Below are 14,652 nucleotides of genomic sequence, written 5' to 3'. Positions count from 1 at the left end.
ATGATTGTTCTTTTTTACAAATTCCATCTTTGATTGGTCACTCACTGTGTTCTAGTTTGGTGTCTTTCATCTCAACCATCAAGTTGCTGAGTCCACTTGATTCACATCCCTTAGTGACTAAGCGCAAACACAGCAAACATGGTGTGTACCCCCCTATCCCTCAAACACACACACACACACACACACATCTTCCGCTTCTCTAACTATTATTGCACAGGCTTGATATAATCCTTCCGGTCCACCCTTTAATCGCCGATCCATCTCTTCCAGAAAGAAGACAACAGAAATTTGTCAGATATTATTTATTTGCTTCTAGCTATTTTTTTTTATTTTTTTTCATTCTGCATCTGAAGTTCATTTTCTGTGGAATGTGAAAAGCAGCTGTCACTTATGCACATGAATATGGCCAGTTTAGTAGCTCGGAGGCATCGGAGTGGATCACAGAGGAGGAGGGACAGCTTGGCCCGAGGGGACAATAAGACTCTCAGTTAATCATTAATAACCTTAATGGACAGCAACCAGGAACTAGAGGTTCACTCACCAGTCTCTCCACAATATTCCGCCTCCGCAAACTGACTCTTGTTGATCGGGGCCTTCAAAGGGGCCACTGGGGCTCCGAGCTGCTGTCTGTTTGATGGAGTTTTATGCAGAATAGACGCTCGGCACCTCGTCGTGCTGCTGGCGTTTGTGCCAGATCAAAGTACTCAGAGCTCCCATTGCAAATATTTATTTTTTTATACGCTGGCCTCAGGCAAAAACTGGCGGACACGGCCCCTTAAGAGGTTCTCTGCAAAGCCGGGCTAGCTGCTTCCTTCTTATTCCAGTGTTTGTGCTAAGCTAAGCTAATCGCCTGTTGGCTCATCTTTGAAAGAATAAGGAAGATCCACATTTGTATTTTTATCGAGAGTTAAATGAGAAGATGAATAACCCCTCTCATGTGGTTAGCTTGGATTAGCTTAGCGTAATGACTGACAACAGCTCTGGTCAAAGGTAACTCTTTTTGTGTATATACAGTATGTGTATATAGAACATCATGAGCTCATCAATGACATATCTCCTTTATTCAATCCATAAACAAATACAATACATGTGTTGATTTGCAAGCTTTGGATGTGATGCTGGAAGTAAAAAAAATAATACAAAATCAAGATGTTAAAATAAGAAAAGATGAGTTTTGTAGCCCTAAACCATCAACCTTAATAATAATGGATTCTTTGTTCCCAAAATAAACCTTTCCTTGTTTTTTCACAGAACATGAGTTAAGAAAGCCACCAAACAACCTGATGCTGGAAGATAAATGAGTTTCTAAAAGGCAGCAGATGTTAGCTAAAGCTCTCCTTCGTTGCACTGATCCTCTGTTTGTGTGTGTGTGTGTGTCTGCATTGGTGACCACATGAATTTGTATGTAAGTGTGTGTCTGCCTGTGGCCAGGCCACCAGCCCAGCCCTCCCAGTCAGCGAAGGTGGCAGGTGTTCCTGTGTCCCCTAAAAGAGCAGGTTTTTATGTCGCCCCCCTCAAGTTAGTGGCTTGGTTTCCATGGCGATGCCCCAACAGAAAGAGGCTTGTGTCTGGAGGCCGGTGGCGGGGAGAAGAGGAGCGCAAGGGAAGAGGAGAGAAGGGGCTTTACTCGCACCACACACTCTGGACTTCAGTCCCGCTTGACGAGAGGGAGGAAGAAAGGAAATCAAGTCAGAGACACAAACAGGCTCGGATTGTCTTCTGGAACCAAGGCTGGTTCTGTGTTCCCCTCCCGAAATGTCGCTCGAATTTTAAGCCGCTGATGGGTGGATGAGACCCGACTATTGCACAATGCGGACTAAGTGACGCTTATATATCCTCACAATGGGTTTGGTAACTTAAAAAGGAATCTAATATCACACGTCCTATCAGGTTTCAGGTGGGACAGCTGTCTACCTAAAGACCTTCTGGCATGGACATCCCACTCTATTAAGCTGGGACGTGGTAGACAGGCCCACAATCAATCTCTCATTTCCTCTCTATGTGTGCGTGGGTCCTCTGCTGTGTGTGTGGGTGGGTGGGTGTAAGAAGATATGAGAGAGACTGAGACTCACCTGTCCCTTGTTGGCCTCTCTCTCGTCCTCCACAGGAGGGACATAATTCTCTCTTGGCTGGACTGATCAGCAGCTGCCACACACACACACACACACACACAGTATAGTAAGTATAATGAATGAGGCGTTCAGAGGCACCCAAAATCTTGTATCTTGCACCTTTTGTGTGGACAGCCAGACACAAGGACCAACAACAGAGAACAGCTGTCTGCTGGGTGACAGTCCTCTGTTTATTCGACCCATCCCAAGTGGGCTTTTCGGTCTTCAAACTATGTCATCGCACCCGTTTCACAGGCTGCTCAGCTTTACGTTTTAGTGTCTTTTAGCACATAGTTTGGGTAGATAGAATTTGGAGGAAACAATAGCAGGCCTTAAAGAGTGAGCCTCGGAGTTTGATTGTCGGGTGAACAGAAAAACGACTGCAAATTGGGTGCTGTTGTTTCTCAGCTGGACGTTTGACGTTTAACTTTGCTGCCAAATAAACTTTATTTAATGCGATGCGTCAATGATCCCATGACGGCTTGCTCCGCTGCTCCAAGTTAATACAAAATAATTGAATGTAGCTTGAGTCTACCAATTAAGTTCTGACTACTGCTGTTATGAAAGCCTATTTTTATAAGGGATCGAAAATTATTATTTCATTACAAAATCTCAACCAAGAGATGAATGAAATATTTTTTGCAAGATATGTTGAATATAAAAAAAGGATTTTCCTTTTCATGCTATTTATTTTTGACTGCATGTGTTTCAGAGGAAAACTATGCACTTTTTTTCACCTCATCTAGCTGAGCTTTTGTTTCTAGGTATTAAAAAACGATACACTGATAGAAAATAAACCAGTGACACTCACATAATAATAAAAATTAGAAAACCAAATATAAGACGAAATTTGTTAGCTCTAAATGATCTGATTTCCCCCATCAATCATTTTACCAACCCCAGATTTACTCAAGCGCAATGTTGCATTACGATAAATTCAGAAGCTAAAACTAGCTCCAATTTCTACATGTTTGTTTTACTGTTTATTGAAGTAATTTCTTCCACCACATCACCAAGGCATCTTATACAAAATGCCGTGATTGGGTAACACTTGCAGGTGCACGTGCAGAAAGTCAACCAGTCCACATGAGCTACTTGTGTCCAAAAATCAGGACGAACCAGTTGCTGTTCTCGGCCTGCTCTTTGTGGCCGCTTCTCGTAAAAGTTACAAAATAAGGTGTCGCTTTTTTTTAGGTCCACTAAAAGCTCATGGTGTAACATGAGCAAAAACAAGTATATAATAATTGTTTAATCTTGTGAGGTATTACTGTTCAAAGTGCACCTTCAAGAACTCAAGAAAACAACATTACATTTTGACCATATTGTTCCAGAACAGGATGTTCTTTGCGGATCGTGATCCCACAACTTGTCCTAAATTAAAAAGTGAACTCACGACAAACACAAACAGTGGAAACTTTTTTTGAGAGTATTTCCCGTCAAATACTGACAAATCAATGAGTGTTGCAGAATGTGTGTCTCTTTCATCTCTGTACCGCAGACAACACATCTAAGTGTGCATGCTAATGTATTCAATCCGAGCAATGGCTCTCAGAGCTGATTTCACAAGAACAATGATGATGAAAAGATGTAAATGGCCACATTTACAGTAATTGGTCTGGGAAAAGTAGCCTGCATTGTGTGTTTTGTGATGCAAATGGTTTAAATGTGGGGTTGCCTGAAAACTTGGGCAGGAGAGATGGTCATACTTTACCTTTTCAGTGGAAATCCGTGGATTCTACAGGCAGCTTGCAAGACAATTTTGTTCTGTTAATAATGGCGCCGGGGGGAATGTCCTTCCTCTGATCTTCTGTGCATCTCTAATGCAGCCTCCCAATGAGGTGGTGATAATGCAGCTTGGTTACACGCCTGTAATTGGCCATTCATTGGGATGATCTGACATCAAGTCTTGTCATGTCTACACACCGTGTCCAGCATTAAAGAGAAGAAATAATGTAAAATAACTAGTTCATGTCAGAGTTTAAAGAACTTTCAGGAGAAAGTGTGTACATCTAACATGGAATGAAAGTTAGCTAGATACAATTGTACATTTAAGAACAAAGAGGTTAAACTAAAAAAAAACTCAATTTTGAAATTTTAAAATCAGATGAATCAGTTAAAGGCCACAAATTCAAGTTTACCATTTCCACGCATTGATTTAAATGTAAAGTTTTAGGTTTTAAAAAATGTTATTTTTGTTTAAAACATTGAAAAAAACTGTTTTTGTTGCAATTATTATTCATATTACAACTGCATGTTGTTCATTGACCTGCATTGCACTGCACTGAAATTGACATTTGAAAATATACCCCTGAGATGAATGATTAGATGTTGATGCTCGGCAGACCTCGCTTTCGGCCCCGAGGTCTTGCTGACGACCACCCGAGCGGATGCCCCCACCCTCCCCCCCCAGCCCCCACCCACACTACCGAACACACCGATCAAGCCCCCGGGGCCTTGAACCTGACACCTTAGGACCATTGCATCCCCTCCGTGGCTCTGCAGGGAGACAGATAGCGTGGCCGTCCATCCAATAAAAACGGCCCCTCTCTCTCTCTCTCTCTCTCTCTCTCTCCCCTCTGCGACCCCCGCGGCGCTCCCAGTTTTGACACAGGAGACAAAACCCCGCGTGAGGGTGTGGGGGGGGGGGAAGACTGCTGAATGGCGAAGCACCCGAGGAGGCCGAGGGGAGAGCAAAGAGGAGGCGGTTCGCCTTTGTAGTCGGGGAGGAATGCGGAAATGTCCTCGCTCCGTGTCAAACCTCTCTGAAGGGGGTCAGGCCACATTCAGCCGGCGTGGGAAAGCCAGGCGGAGACGGAGCTCACACGGGCGAGCAGTGGGCTGCGGCGGCATTGAGGGCCCGTCCGGGGATATGCGGCAGGGAGGAAGAAAGAAAGGAGAAAATCCTAAGACGAGCGTTGGTTCTGGAGGGCCGTATCACGCTTTTGCCTTTGTCCTATGACCCCCCCCCCCCCCCACACACACACACACACACACATACACACACACGCGCGCGCACAGAAAGTGGCAGTGAGAGTGTGGGTGTGGGAGTTGTTTCGTACAGCCCTCCTCCTCCTCCTCCTCCGTCTCCTCCTCCCTCGTTTGAGCGTCACTGCCTGGGCTGCTTCAGTCTTAGGGATGGGGGATTAGTGCCTGCACCGTCCAACTACCTGTGTGGCCCCCGCATGGAGGACAGCGGACAGGGAGATGCGTTTGATGCAGGACACTTCTTCTGGTGTATTATCCGGGCGACGAATGCCTCCGCAGCATTTCCTCGGACATGCCGAAGTTACGACATTTTATTGACAACATATACCAAGGTAAACACCGAAAGTGGGGATATTTGTGCAGAATTGTATGCCAAAAAAAATATCGCCGTGCGGCTCGAAATGTAACTTTAGAATCTGTTTAAGAACTGAAAATAGACTTTTTTTCCGACGTGCCAGTTTTATTTCGCCCAATAGAGCACGCGCACAATTAAATTAGAAAAAAATGATAAGAAGCCGTTTAAGCTCATGAAAACATCGTGTAAACCTCGCCAGCGCGTGACTCTACACAGTTACGGTCGTTTGGCGTGTGAAATGTGCGTTTTCCTGTGTTTTAAATGGACTGTTGCTGTAGGAAGTCCAGACAATGCAATCAGTAGACAGCCACGTGCTCGCCGAGTTGGTGTCGCCTCAAACAGAAACTGATAAAAAAAAACGGCACAGAAGGAGCTCTTAAGCTGCAGACTGGGGGGCTGTGGGCTCTTATTTAGCTGCTTTGTTTGCGTGTTCCCTTGTTGTATTTGAATTAACGGAGTTTAGACAGCCCACGTGAACATAACTTTTTTTTTAACAACACTGCATGTGGGGAGGTGAAGCGCCTGACCCGCGAGGCTGTTTATTTGGTGTAAATTAAGCTTTAAAAAGAAGAAGAGGCTGATGTGGCTTATTTTAATTATTTGACATTGCTATTAGCGTTAGGGGGACATGGGTTGCTGTGCGTAATAGGAGGGGGGGGGAGTGGAGGTCGGGACGCAACGGGGCTCTCGTGTTGATAGTCGGAATAAAACATAATGACAGTCCTGTTATTGCCTACCTGGAGCACAGCGTGACCAAATCTGATGTTTGCCCCCCCCCCCCCCCCCCCCCCCCGTCTGTGTCTCCCTGTCATCCAGGCATCGCATGTGCCCACTTTTTTTTCTGTGAATGCGCCTTTATGAGAAACCCTCAGGCTCGTCACCCTGGCCGGGATTCCCCGCAGTAGTTTCAACAAGAGACGAGGAGAGACAAGACAGACACAACGCACGCACAGACACACACATTCACACACACTCTCTGCAAAAATGGACAAAGAAAGTACGGGTACTCAGTATGAACCCGTGGCCGAGATCGGCGAGGGCGCGTACGGGAAGGTGTACAAGGCGAGAGATCTGAAGAACGGAGGACGCTTCGTAGCCCTGAAGAGGGTTCGCGTCCAGACGGAGGAAGAAGGGATGCCTCTCTCCACCATCCGGGAGGTGGCGGTACTGAGGCAGCTGGAGGCATTCGACCACCCCAATGTTGTGAGGTAAGTGAGGGGTGGAGGTGGGTAGCCCCGTGTGTGTGTGTTTCAGAGGAGGCAAAGTGACGCGGAGGTTGGGTATAGTTCACGAATAGGAACGAAATGCTTCTTCCCCTTTTTTTAAACGGTCTGTGGTGGTCTCCGTGCTGCCTCGTGGGACACTCTTCTGGGCCAACACTCATTTTTTGGATGCCTTTTACTGCTGGCATTATGGGAACGTGGAGTTGCCTCACAAGTACCCTCCTGCAGCCACTGTTATCGTTATCGACACACCTGTCGGATGAGAAGTGTCTTCATTTCTGTGCTGCGTCCAGTTAGAAGCCAGGCCCCTTTATTCATCACCATTGGTCTTCTTCAATTTCGCCGATCCGCCACATGCTCCTTCCTGTAAAAAGTGTGACCGGGTTCATTTTTAGAAGTGACTCAGCTCCGGCCTCAAAGATACAACATCCAACATGTGGCTTTCCAACCCCTTGCTGCCAAGAAAAGTCATCGGGTGGGACGGTTTTAAAATAAATGCTCACTTGTGATTCATTGATGCTTGGAAAATCGATAATGTTATCAATAATACTAGTTGTTTACTGCAGATGAACTCTAATCCAGTTTCAGGGGGTGTTTCTAATATCAGGCCTTTCCCTTCCTGTTTGAACTAATTATAGTATTTGCCTTGTTATATTCTTAAAGTCTACCTTTAAATATTCTAAAATCAAGGTTAACTTCACGGTTGATACTGGCTGAAAATAATAAGTCATTCTTGTCTATTTTCTAAAGTGTTTTAAATAGTTTTATCTGTTATATGTTTCCGGGGGAAACATTTTTTTCCATTTAATAGGGATCACATTGAAATAATCATGAGCCGTACCCCCAAAGATATTTAAGAAAAGACAAATATACAGACACATACATTTAAAAAGCTACAACCAGGAAATTTGTATTTTGTTGTTGCTAACTGTTGATTTCAGTAATGCATCTTTAACTATTATAAGTGTCAGAGCAATATATATATATATATATATATATATATATAAGGCCCAAACACAGGTGCGAAGTTAACGTCAATGGTTGCACAAGTCTATATACGTGTCTGTAGTTTTCCTTAAATTCACTATGCGCGGTAGAATATGTACATTGTGATAGCTATACAACCGATTAAAAAGCATGGCACATACTAACATATTCCATGTTAGTATGTGCCCACCAACACTGATCTCTGCTGTCCTATTGTCCTGGACCAAGGCCCCGCCACTCCCCCCAGACTGTAAGTCGGTATCATGTGAATACAGCCATTTTAAACTACAGCCGCGCTGGTTGCTCTGCTCTGCACACAGAGGTCGTTTTCTCTCGGTTCGTGATGAATGGTTCCTCTCCGAGGCCGGATGCCGCGTCATCTGTTGGCAATGGGCAAGGTCTGACCTTGTACTGTTTTTTTATTATGGGATATTGAGTGCTTTTAGATTGAAGGGGAAGTTCTAAATGGATGTTTCAGAAGCTTTCCTCGGGCCATTGTGACTCTAACAATAATACCCCAGCGTATTAATGAATAATAAAGGATACGGGATAAGATTTTCTCTTAATGGGATCCCAATGGGGTTTTTTCTCCCTGTGAAACAAATGCTTAGTTTTATTTAGTGGTTTAACCCGTTCTATGTGCTGCTGTGGAAGCATCGGTTTAGATAATATGCAGTAGCATTTATTCCCATAAATCGGATTAAGAGGGCAAAGCAGCTCAGGCCAGGAAGGCTGCATTGTGGGCCTTCTGTGGGACTCCAGGCAACCCCTGGATGTTTGTAATGACGCCATTATTCATTCCATATGTTCAGTGTCTGCTGAGAGCCCCCATTGTAGCCCAACAATCGAGCCGTGAGAGGCGTTTAACCCCAGCGCTTCAAGAGGAGGGTGCCGTCTATTCTGTGACATCATGCGCAGTACTAATACCATGAGTGGATCGCTTCTCACTCACTGACTGCAGCCCACTGGGGCTGGCAAGGACGCATGATGCCCTTTTGGATAGGATTGAGTTTTTGGAGAGTAATTCTACTCCTGAGCTGATTTTAAAACGGCTTATGCAGATCAGCTTGTTTGATTTGAAGCAGTAAATACACTGCAATTATATCGAGTGGCAATTAACTAGATCATTAATAATCAGTTGTCAGATCCCATCAATCTTTACATTATTAGACAGAAAGAAGCTGTCAACTAGTAGTACCGTCAATCCTCCAACATGTCTGGAAAGCTTTGCAGGGCGCTTTTAAGGTTACCGGTCTGAACAGGGTTTATTACACATCGCTGTATCGGGTCAATAAAGAAATTGTAGTTGTTGAAATGGAAGCGCCAAAAGCGACTTTACAAATCAAATGTTTCGCTTCGTCGGCTCATTCACACCTACTTTAGGACAATGCACTTTAAAGCTAATGTGATCGCGGCAACCCATCAGTTTGTAACGCAACACGTCGGCTGCAGATCCATCACGCCCCCCCCCTTCGTGTTGTTGCAATGCGAGTTGATTCCCCTGCAGCTACAGCCGGCGTCCCTTCGCCTTCCCACCGAGCATCGGGAGTTGTCATAGTACCGGTGGAGGAATGCCGCTTGTGGTCCCCGAGCTCTTTTGATGAGGACATTCTGGATAGGTTTGTTTTTGTTCCAGCTTTTCACCAAAGCCCGCCTTGGCAGGTCTGCAGGCATAATCTGGATTCTTTGCCATAGTTTGTTGCCTAGTGAAACACAGCCGCTTACTCTGGTGTTTGGTGCCTTCATGGTCTTGAATTTTTACAAGCTTTGCATAGAGGTGGCTTTTGAGGGGTGACCTAAAAGACTGTTATCAGCTGGCCTTGTAGCAGATGAGAGTTCTGCCTCAGTATGTGCATTACCAGTTCCTGTAAAAAGCTGAAAGTCATAGGATTTATTATCCAAGAATGGATGAACGGAAAAGCTGATCAAACACAATGTGTCCAACTCTGGTCAGCTTCCACGGGATAATATTCCATTTCCATGAAAAGAATAATGCATGTTGCATTTTAAAGCTTCATCATTCATCAGTGCACCGTAGCTAAATATATAAGGGTGAATCAGTGAACAATGGAAAAATAAGTCTGCAAAACAATGCAGACACAATGACAAGGAGACATCCGCCTGCGTTAGTTGTAGGCGTAAGCTCTGCAGCATGCCGAGCAGTGAGGGGCACCATCCACTCCGACGTATTGATCTCCTCCGCCTGTTCCTCCCGCTCCAGGTTGTTTGACGTGTGTACGGTCTCGCGGACCGACAGAGAGACCAAGCTCACCCTGGTCTTTGAGCACGTGGATCAGGACCTGACCACCTACCTGGAGAAGGCCCCCGATCCCGGAGTACCACCCGAGACCATCAAGGTAACCACCGGCGTTTGTTATCTCGAGCGGTCGAGGAAGACGGATCCTGTTTGAGGTGTTTTTTAAAAGTACGTCACGCAACATGTAAAAACATTTTACACATCATTATTAAGTATTAAGCACATAGAGAGGTTTTTGCTGATACTCCGGCTTGAAAGCTTCAGGGCTACCGGAGCATTTCGAAGGGCAGCACATGTGGCAGATGGGCTCCAAATTAGAGATAGGTCTGTCACAATTGCTTAAAAAAACACATATATTCGAACATATTCGAATATCTGGTTGTGCATTAGGCACGTCAATATAAGACATGTTTTTTTACATTTAAATAATAATTTTCACCTTCGAAAATATCTGTTTTCACAACTATTCGAATATATATTCAGATGTAGAATACTCCTTGACAGTCTTTTCCCTCTGCCCCGTCTCCCTCTGAGTTTTATACTCTGCGCTACACACGAAGAGGAGAAGACGACACGTGTGAGAAACAGGATTTGAAAACCGTTCCCTTTTGTGTATAAAAAAACTAAGAACTTAATTTGATGCCAACGATTGTACTTTGCAGCAGTCCCACCTCAACAATTCCAGTAAGACGATTCAAACTAACTACAACCTATCGCGTTCTCAGAGTCATTAAACAAACCCGCCGAGTGTCCGTTTACACTTTGCCAAAAGGTCGGAAGCCAGTGTGGCTTCTCCTTTTTATTTTAGTCTTTCCCACACTAAAAATCTCCTCCTGTTTCACCCCAAGGTCCGTAGCAGTATCGCGTACGGCATTATAAAACGTCCGTCCCTATATCTGGAACATGGCGCTGCGGGTTTAAAGTGTCACGCACTTGAAAGGGAGAAGTGGTGGAAGCTTGAGACGCCGCTGGTTTTCACCCCCAGGGCCAGGCTTATGTCGGAAAGGTCTGTGCAGGGCAGTGATGTTGGTGCGACGCCGTGCAAGCGTAGACGAGTCGGGCGGATCGCACCCGAGGGTTTCCCAGGGCTCCCGGGTCCAAGTCCGGTACGGGGAGTGTTTCTAGGGACGTGGCGCTGCGGATCGACTCCACCAGGACGCTCTGCCCCAAATGCTCTACTTGGTTGAACTGCGATAGGGGCTGTCAACAATTTCACATTTTTGTCGTGCGATTATTACACCAACATTTATTGCGCATATTATTGCAATTTTCTGACCATTTTATGCCACTGATATCATAATGACAGTATAATAGCGTAGTACAGGGCCGGGTCTAGACAGGCATGTATGAGGGGGCAGCCACAAATCTTGAGGGATATTGTGCTTGGGCATTGTGCATTGTGTTTGAGGGGGCACAACATTTATTTGAGGGGGCCAGGCCCCCTCTTGCCCCTGCCTAGACCCGGCCCTGGCGTAGTAACACATGTACACGCTTTCAAAGAATGTTTTAATCGTCAGAATAGTTAGACATTAGAATCTGAATGTGAAAATAAATATCCTAAAGATATATCCTAAATGAATAAAACAAAAAAAAATAAGTGCAGGCGACACAAAGCGGGCAAAGCATGCGGCTTGGTGCGATGCGGTCGGGTTCGAGAAAATGGGAGGTTAACAATTGAGAAAGTAAGTAATCTTGGTTATAAGTCATTTGTTATTTGTAGAAATGTCATTGTTCATGCAAAATAGTTAAAATTAGGTGATTAAAACATTATCATTTGCTGAATTTGGCCGCCACATTGCTCAGACGTTTTTAGAGGCAGAAGTTTAAACGGCTGTTTTTGTCTGGACTTGATGGCAGGCGAGAAACTTGCTCTCATACAAAGTCACGTGTGAGGCTGTAAGCAGATTTTGTAAGTCTTGATAATGGGTCAAATGGGGATGGCGGCAAATACCAGGTAATAAAGATGTTAGTAATAGGGAAGACGTAATAAATTATGTGAGACTCGGGGAGAATTGGAATTATTTTAGAAAAAGGACGTTTATATGTGTCAAAGTTTCATAACCGAGGGATTAAAAGTAACAGTCCTGACATTAAAAAAAGTTTTGGAGAGCCGGTCACTAACGATTTTCAATCATTCAACTTACTTTTAAAGCATAGGGAGCCCCTTCAGCCCCCCCTCCTCCTGCTTTCTCCTAACATCCATACAGCTGGAGTCTTGAGGGGACAAAGGGACAATGTTGGAGTGACAAGATGACACAGGCACCATCCCAGTTATTTCTAGGACAGTGGACACTGCACAGTAACCCCTCCCATATCGCCCCCTTTCCTAGCAACTTAATCCCCCCCCCCCCGGCTATACCAGATGACACTAGATAAAGGATCACATTCTAGAAATCCACTCCTCATCCCACTCAGTTTTAACCTATTGAAGCGTTTCCCCCTTGAATACCTAAGAATCGAGAAAAAAAAAACGTTTAGCCTCCGTTGAAGGCCAGAAAAAAGAACCTCCATACTTTTCCTTAAAAACAATCTGCCCCCAGCATCAGACCACCCCACCCTGCCCCGGCCTGTCTATTTTAGCCCTCCTCCCTCCACCACCCACTCAGCCTTACTCAGACTCGAGACCCACCGCATGGTCATTGATGAAAGCGGCCCTCCTCCAGGAATCAAATGAGCTGGAAGGACATCAAGGAGCCGGGCCGCCCCGGCACCGCCGCTACTCAGCCGGGTGCAGCGCTTGGGTCTCACCCCACCCTCCTCCGCCTGGCACCGTCCAAGCCTCCGCAGCTCCATTATCTGGGCCCATAAAGGGGGGGGGAGGGAGGTTAATGAAGCATGGGGAAGGAATTACACCAACGCTAACCGGCAGATGTCCCATATTGTGCCGAGCTACAATAAACAATATGGCTGCCTCTGGTAGATTTGCATCAGAAAAGGAGGCACACTCAGAAAGCCATGTTTTGACTGCATCTTGCAGAGGGCTGACGACTTTTTTTCGGGGGTCAGTTCTGTTGCCAAATTTGTGTGATTTTGGCCTAGTACTTTTTGTAGATTTTTTTCTTCTTTTTTTTTTAGCGAGCGATGTGTGTTTGGCTTCCCGTTGCTGCTGAAATCCACTTTGTGTGACGAGATGGCACCACGGTAGCTTTCCGTGCCACATGTGGTCTTAAATTCTGTGTTTAGTGTGGTAAATTGGGCCCCTAATAATTTCCAAAATTGGTACGCCCCCCCCTTTTTGAAACTCAGCAAGTTATGCCCGTTGAACCTCATCTGAATCCTTGTCATCGCTCAGCTGTGCGGGTAATTGATACAACGTGATTGTTTGTGTGTTTATCCAAGAGTCACACTTCTGAGATAATTAGTGTTTACTGGGAAATGCTGCTGAAAGGAAGCACGGTGAAATGGCTATTTAAAGCAGAGAGGAACTGATGGAAGGAGGGAAGGATGGGAGGTGTGTGTGTGGGGGGGGGGTGCTATTGTGTCAGCCCCCCCCCCCCCACACACACACATATACACCAAATAACCAACTGCCCGCCTCTCTCCTATGGCCCTGTCTGCCTCCTGCCCTCCTCTGTGGGTCATGGATGGATGGAGATGTAGAAAGAAAGGTCTGTTTGTGCATCCTGCCTGCCCTTGGTCAGAGGGTACACACACACACACACACACTACGGCACCCTTGCTCAGTTTAAGGGGTGTACACACAAATGGAAATGCAGATACACACACATATTATGTTAACACAAACCTAAAGGCACATCCAGTTTGTGTGTCTACACACACACACACACACACACATCTCCACAGCATTGTGTGGGGCGTCCCGTCTCCTCCTCTGTGGTCACCACAGCAGCTAGCCCCACGCCGTTTGCTAATGTTTTCTGCTTGAGTGTGCAGACCCCTTTGACTCACTCACCAGCTGGTGGGCCGGTGAATAGAGCTGCGGGCTCAGCTCCATGTCACTTGTGAGGTCTTGGTGGAGGCTTTTTGGGGGGGTGTGCCGGGGTTAATGTGTGTGCGAGAGAGAGGGAGAGAGAGAGAGAGTGGGGAGGGGGCGGGGGGCAAGGGGGAGGCACTGTCCAGGATACAACACAACATCACGTCCACCTTGTCTTCTGTGATTTTCAGAGTTCATGATTGGGACCTAAACTTTTTGCTCACATAAATAAGCTGTTTAAATAAAACATGAAGTAGAACTGAGTTAAGAAATAGCTGCCTCGCCACAATCCTTTGTAAAGACTTTTTGTTGAGAGGTGTGTTTGAGACCTGTTGACCTGTTTGAGAGTTCTTCGCTTTGAAAGGAACAAGTCTAAGCTGGTTGAGATGTCGCTCCTCCGTGTTGCTTTTGTCAGCGTGTGACGGACGCCGCGTCTACGGCCATTTCTGGGATCCGCTTTTGGTCATAAGAGGGGAACAAGTGCCAATCAACTGGAGCGGGGCAGCTGCTGAGAAACAGCTCCTTGGTTGTACAGCACAGGGCCTCTTTTTCTGTGTGTGTGTGTGTGTGTGTGTCGTCAAACATCTGCCACAGTCAACAAGAAAAACACATGCCTCCTCCGGTGAACTCCCTCCAATGCCTCAGCCTTTGTGCTCCTCACCTCGTTCAGGCCTTGAGTTGCCTGGTTTGACGGAGAAATACAATGTGCTCAATGTCGAGGTTTGGGGTCTTGAAGCCGTCCGTTGCGTTTTTGAAAAAACAATTACGGCCGAACTACTTTTTGAAAATCTGATTCTTGA

The 14,652-nt window shown here is 45.8% G+C and overlaps 1 protein-coding gene and 1 long non-coding RNA gene across 3 annotated transcripts in view; one reads left to right on the top strand and one right to left on the bottom strand.

Moving 5' to 3' along the window:
- Positions 1-1,044: 1,044 nt before the first annotated feature.
- Positions 1,045-4,459, bottom strand: LOC119218906 (uncharacterized). 2 transcript variants are annotated; one of them, XR_005120442.2, is made up of 3 exons: positions 3,823-4,459; positions 2,073-2,145; positions 1,045-1,657 (listed from the first exon to the last, which is right to left on the bottom strand). It is a non-coding gene; the product is annotated as an uncharacterized LOC119218906 (long non-coding RNA). The 2 variants fall into 2 exon arrangements; XR_009942682.1 differs by having other exon boundaries at positions 2,073-4,459.
- A 757-nt stretch (positions 4,460-5,216) lies between these two features.
- cdk6 (cyclin dependent kinase 6) overlaps positions 5,217-14,652 on the top strand; it is a 30,504-nt gene continuing 21,068 nt past the window's right edge. The window contains exons 1-3 of the mRNA XM_037473680.2: positions 5,217-5,428; positions 6,268-6,659; positions 9,883-10,018. Coding sequence (XP_037329577.1) covers positions 6,436-6,659; positions 9,883-10,018 — 360 coding nt within the window. The 5' untranslated portion in view covers positions 5,217-5,428; positions 6,268-6,435. The remainder of the gene's footprint in view (positions 5,429-6,267; positions 6,660-9,882; positions 10,019-14,652) is intronic.

The sequence above is a fragment of the Pungitius pungitius genome, chromosome 17 (assembly GCF_949316345.1).
Source record: "Pungitius pungitius chromosome 17, fPunPun2.1, whole genome shotgun sequence".
NCBI lineage: Eukaryota > Metazoa > Chordata > Actinopteri > Perciformes > Gasterosteidae > Pungitius > Pungitius pungitius.
The sequence above is the reverse complement of the archived record's forward strand: the minus strand, read 5'-3'. Positions and strand labels throughout refer to the sequence as shown.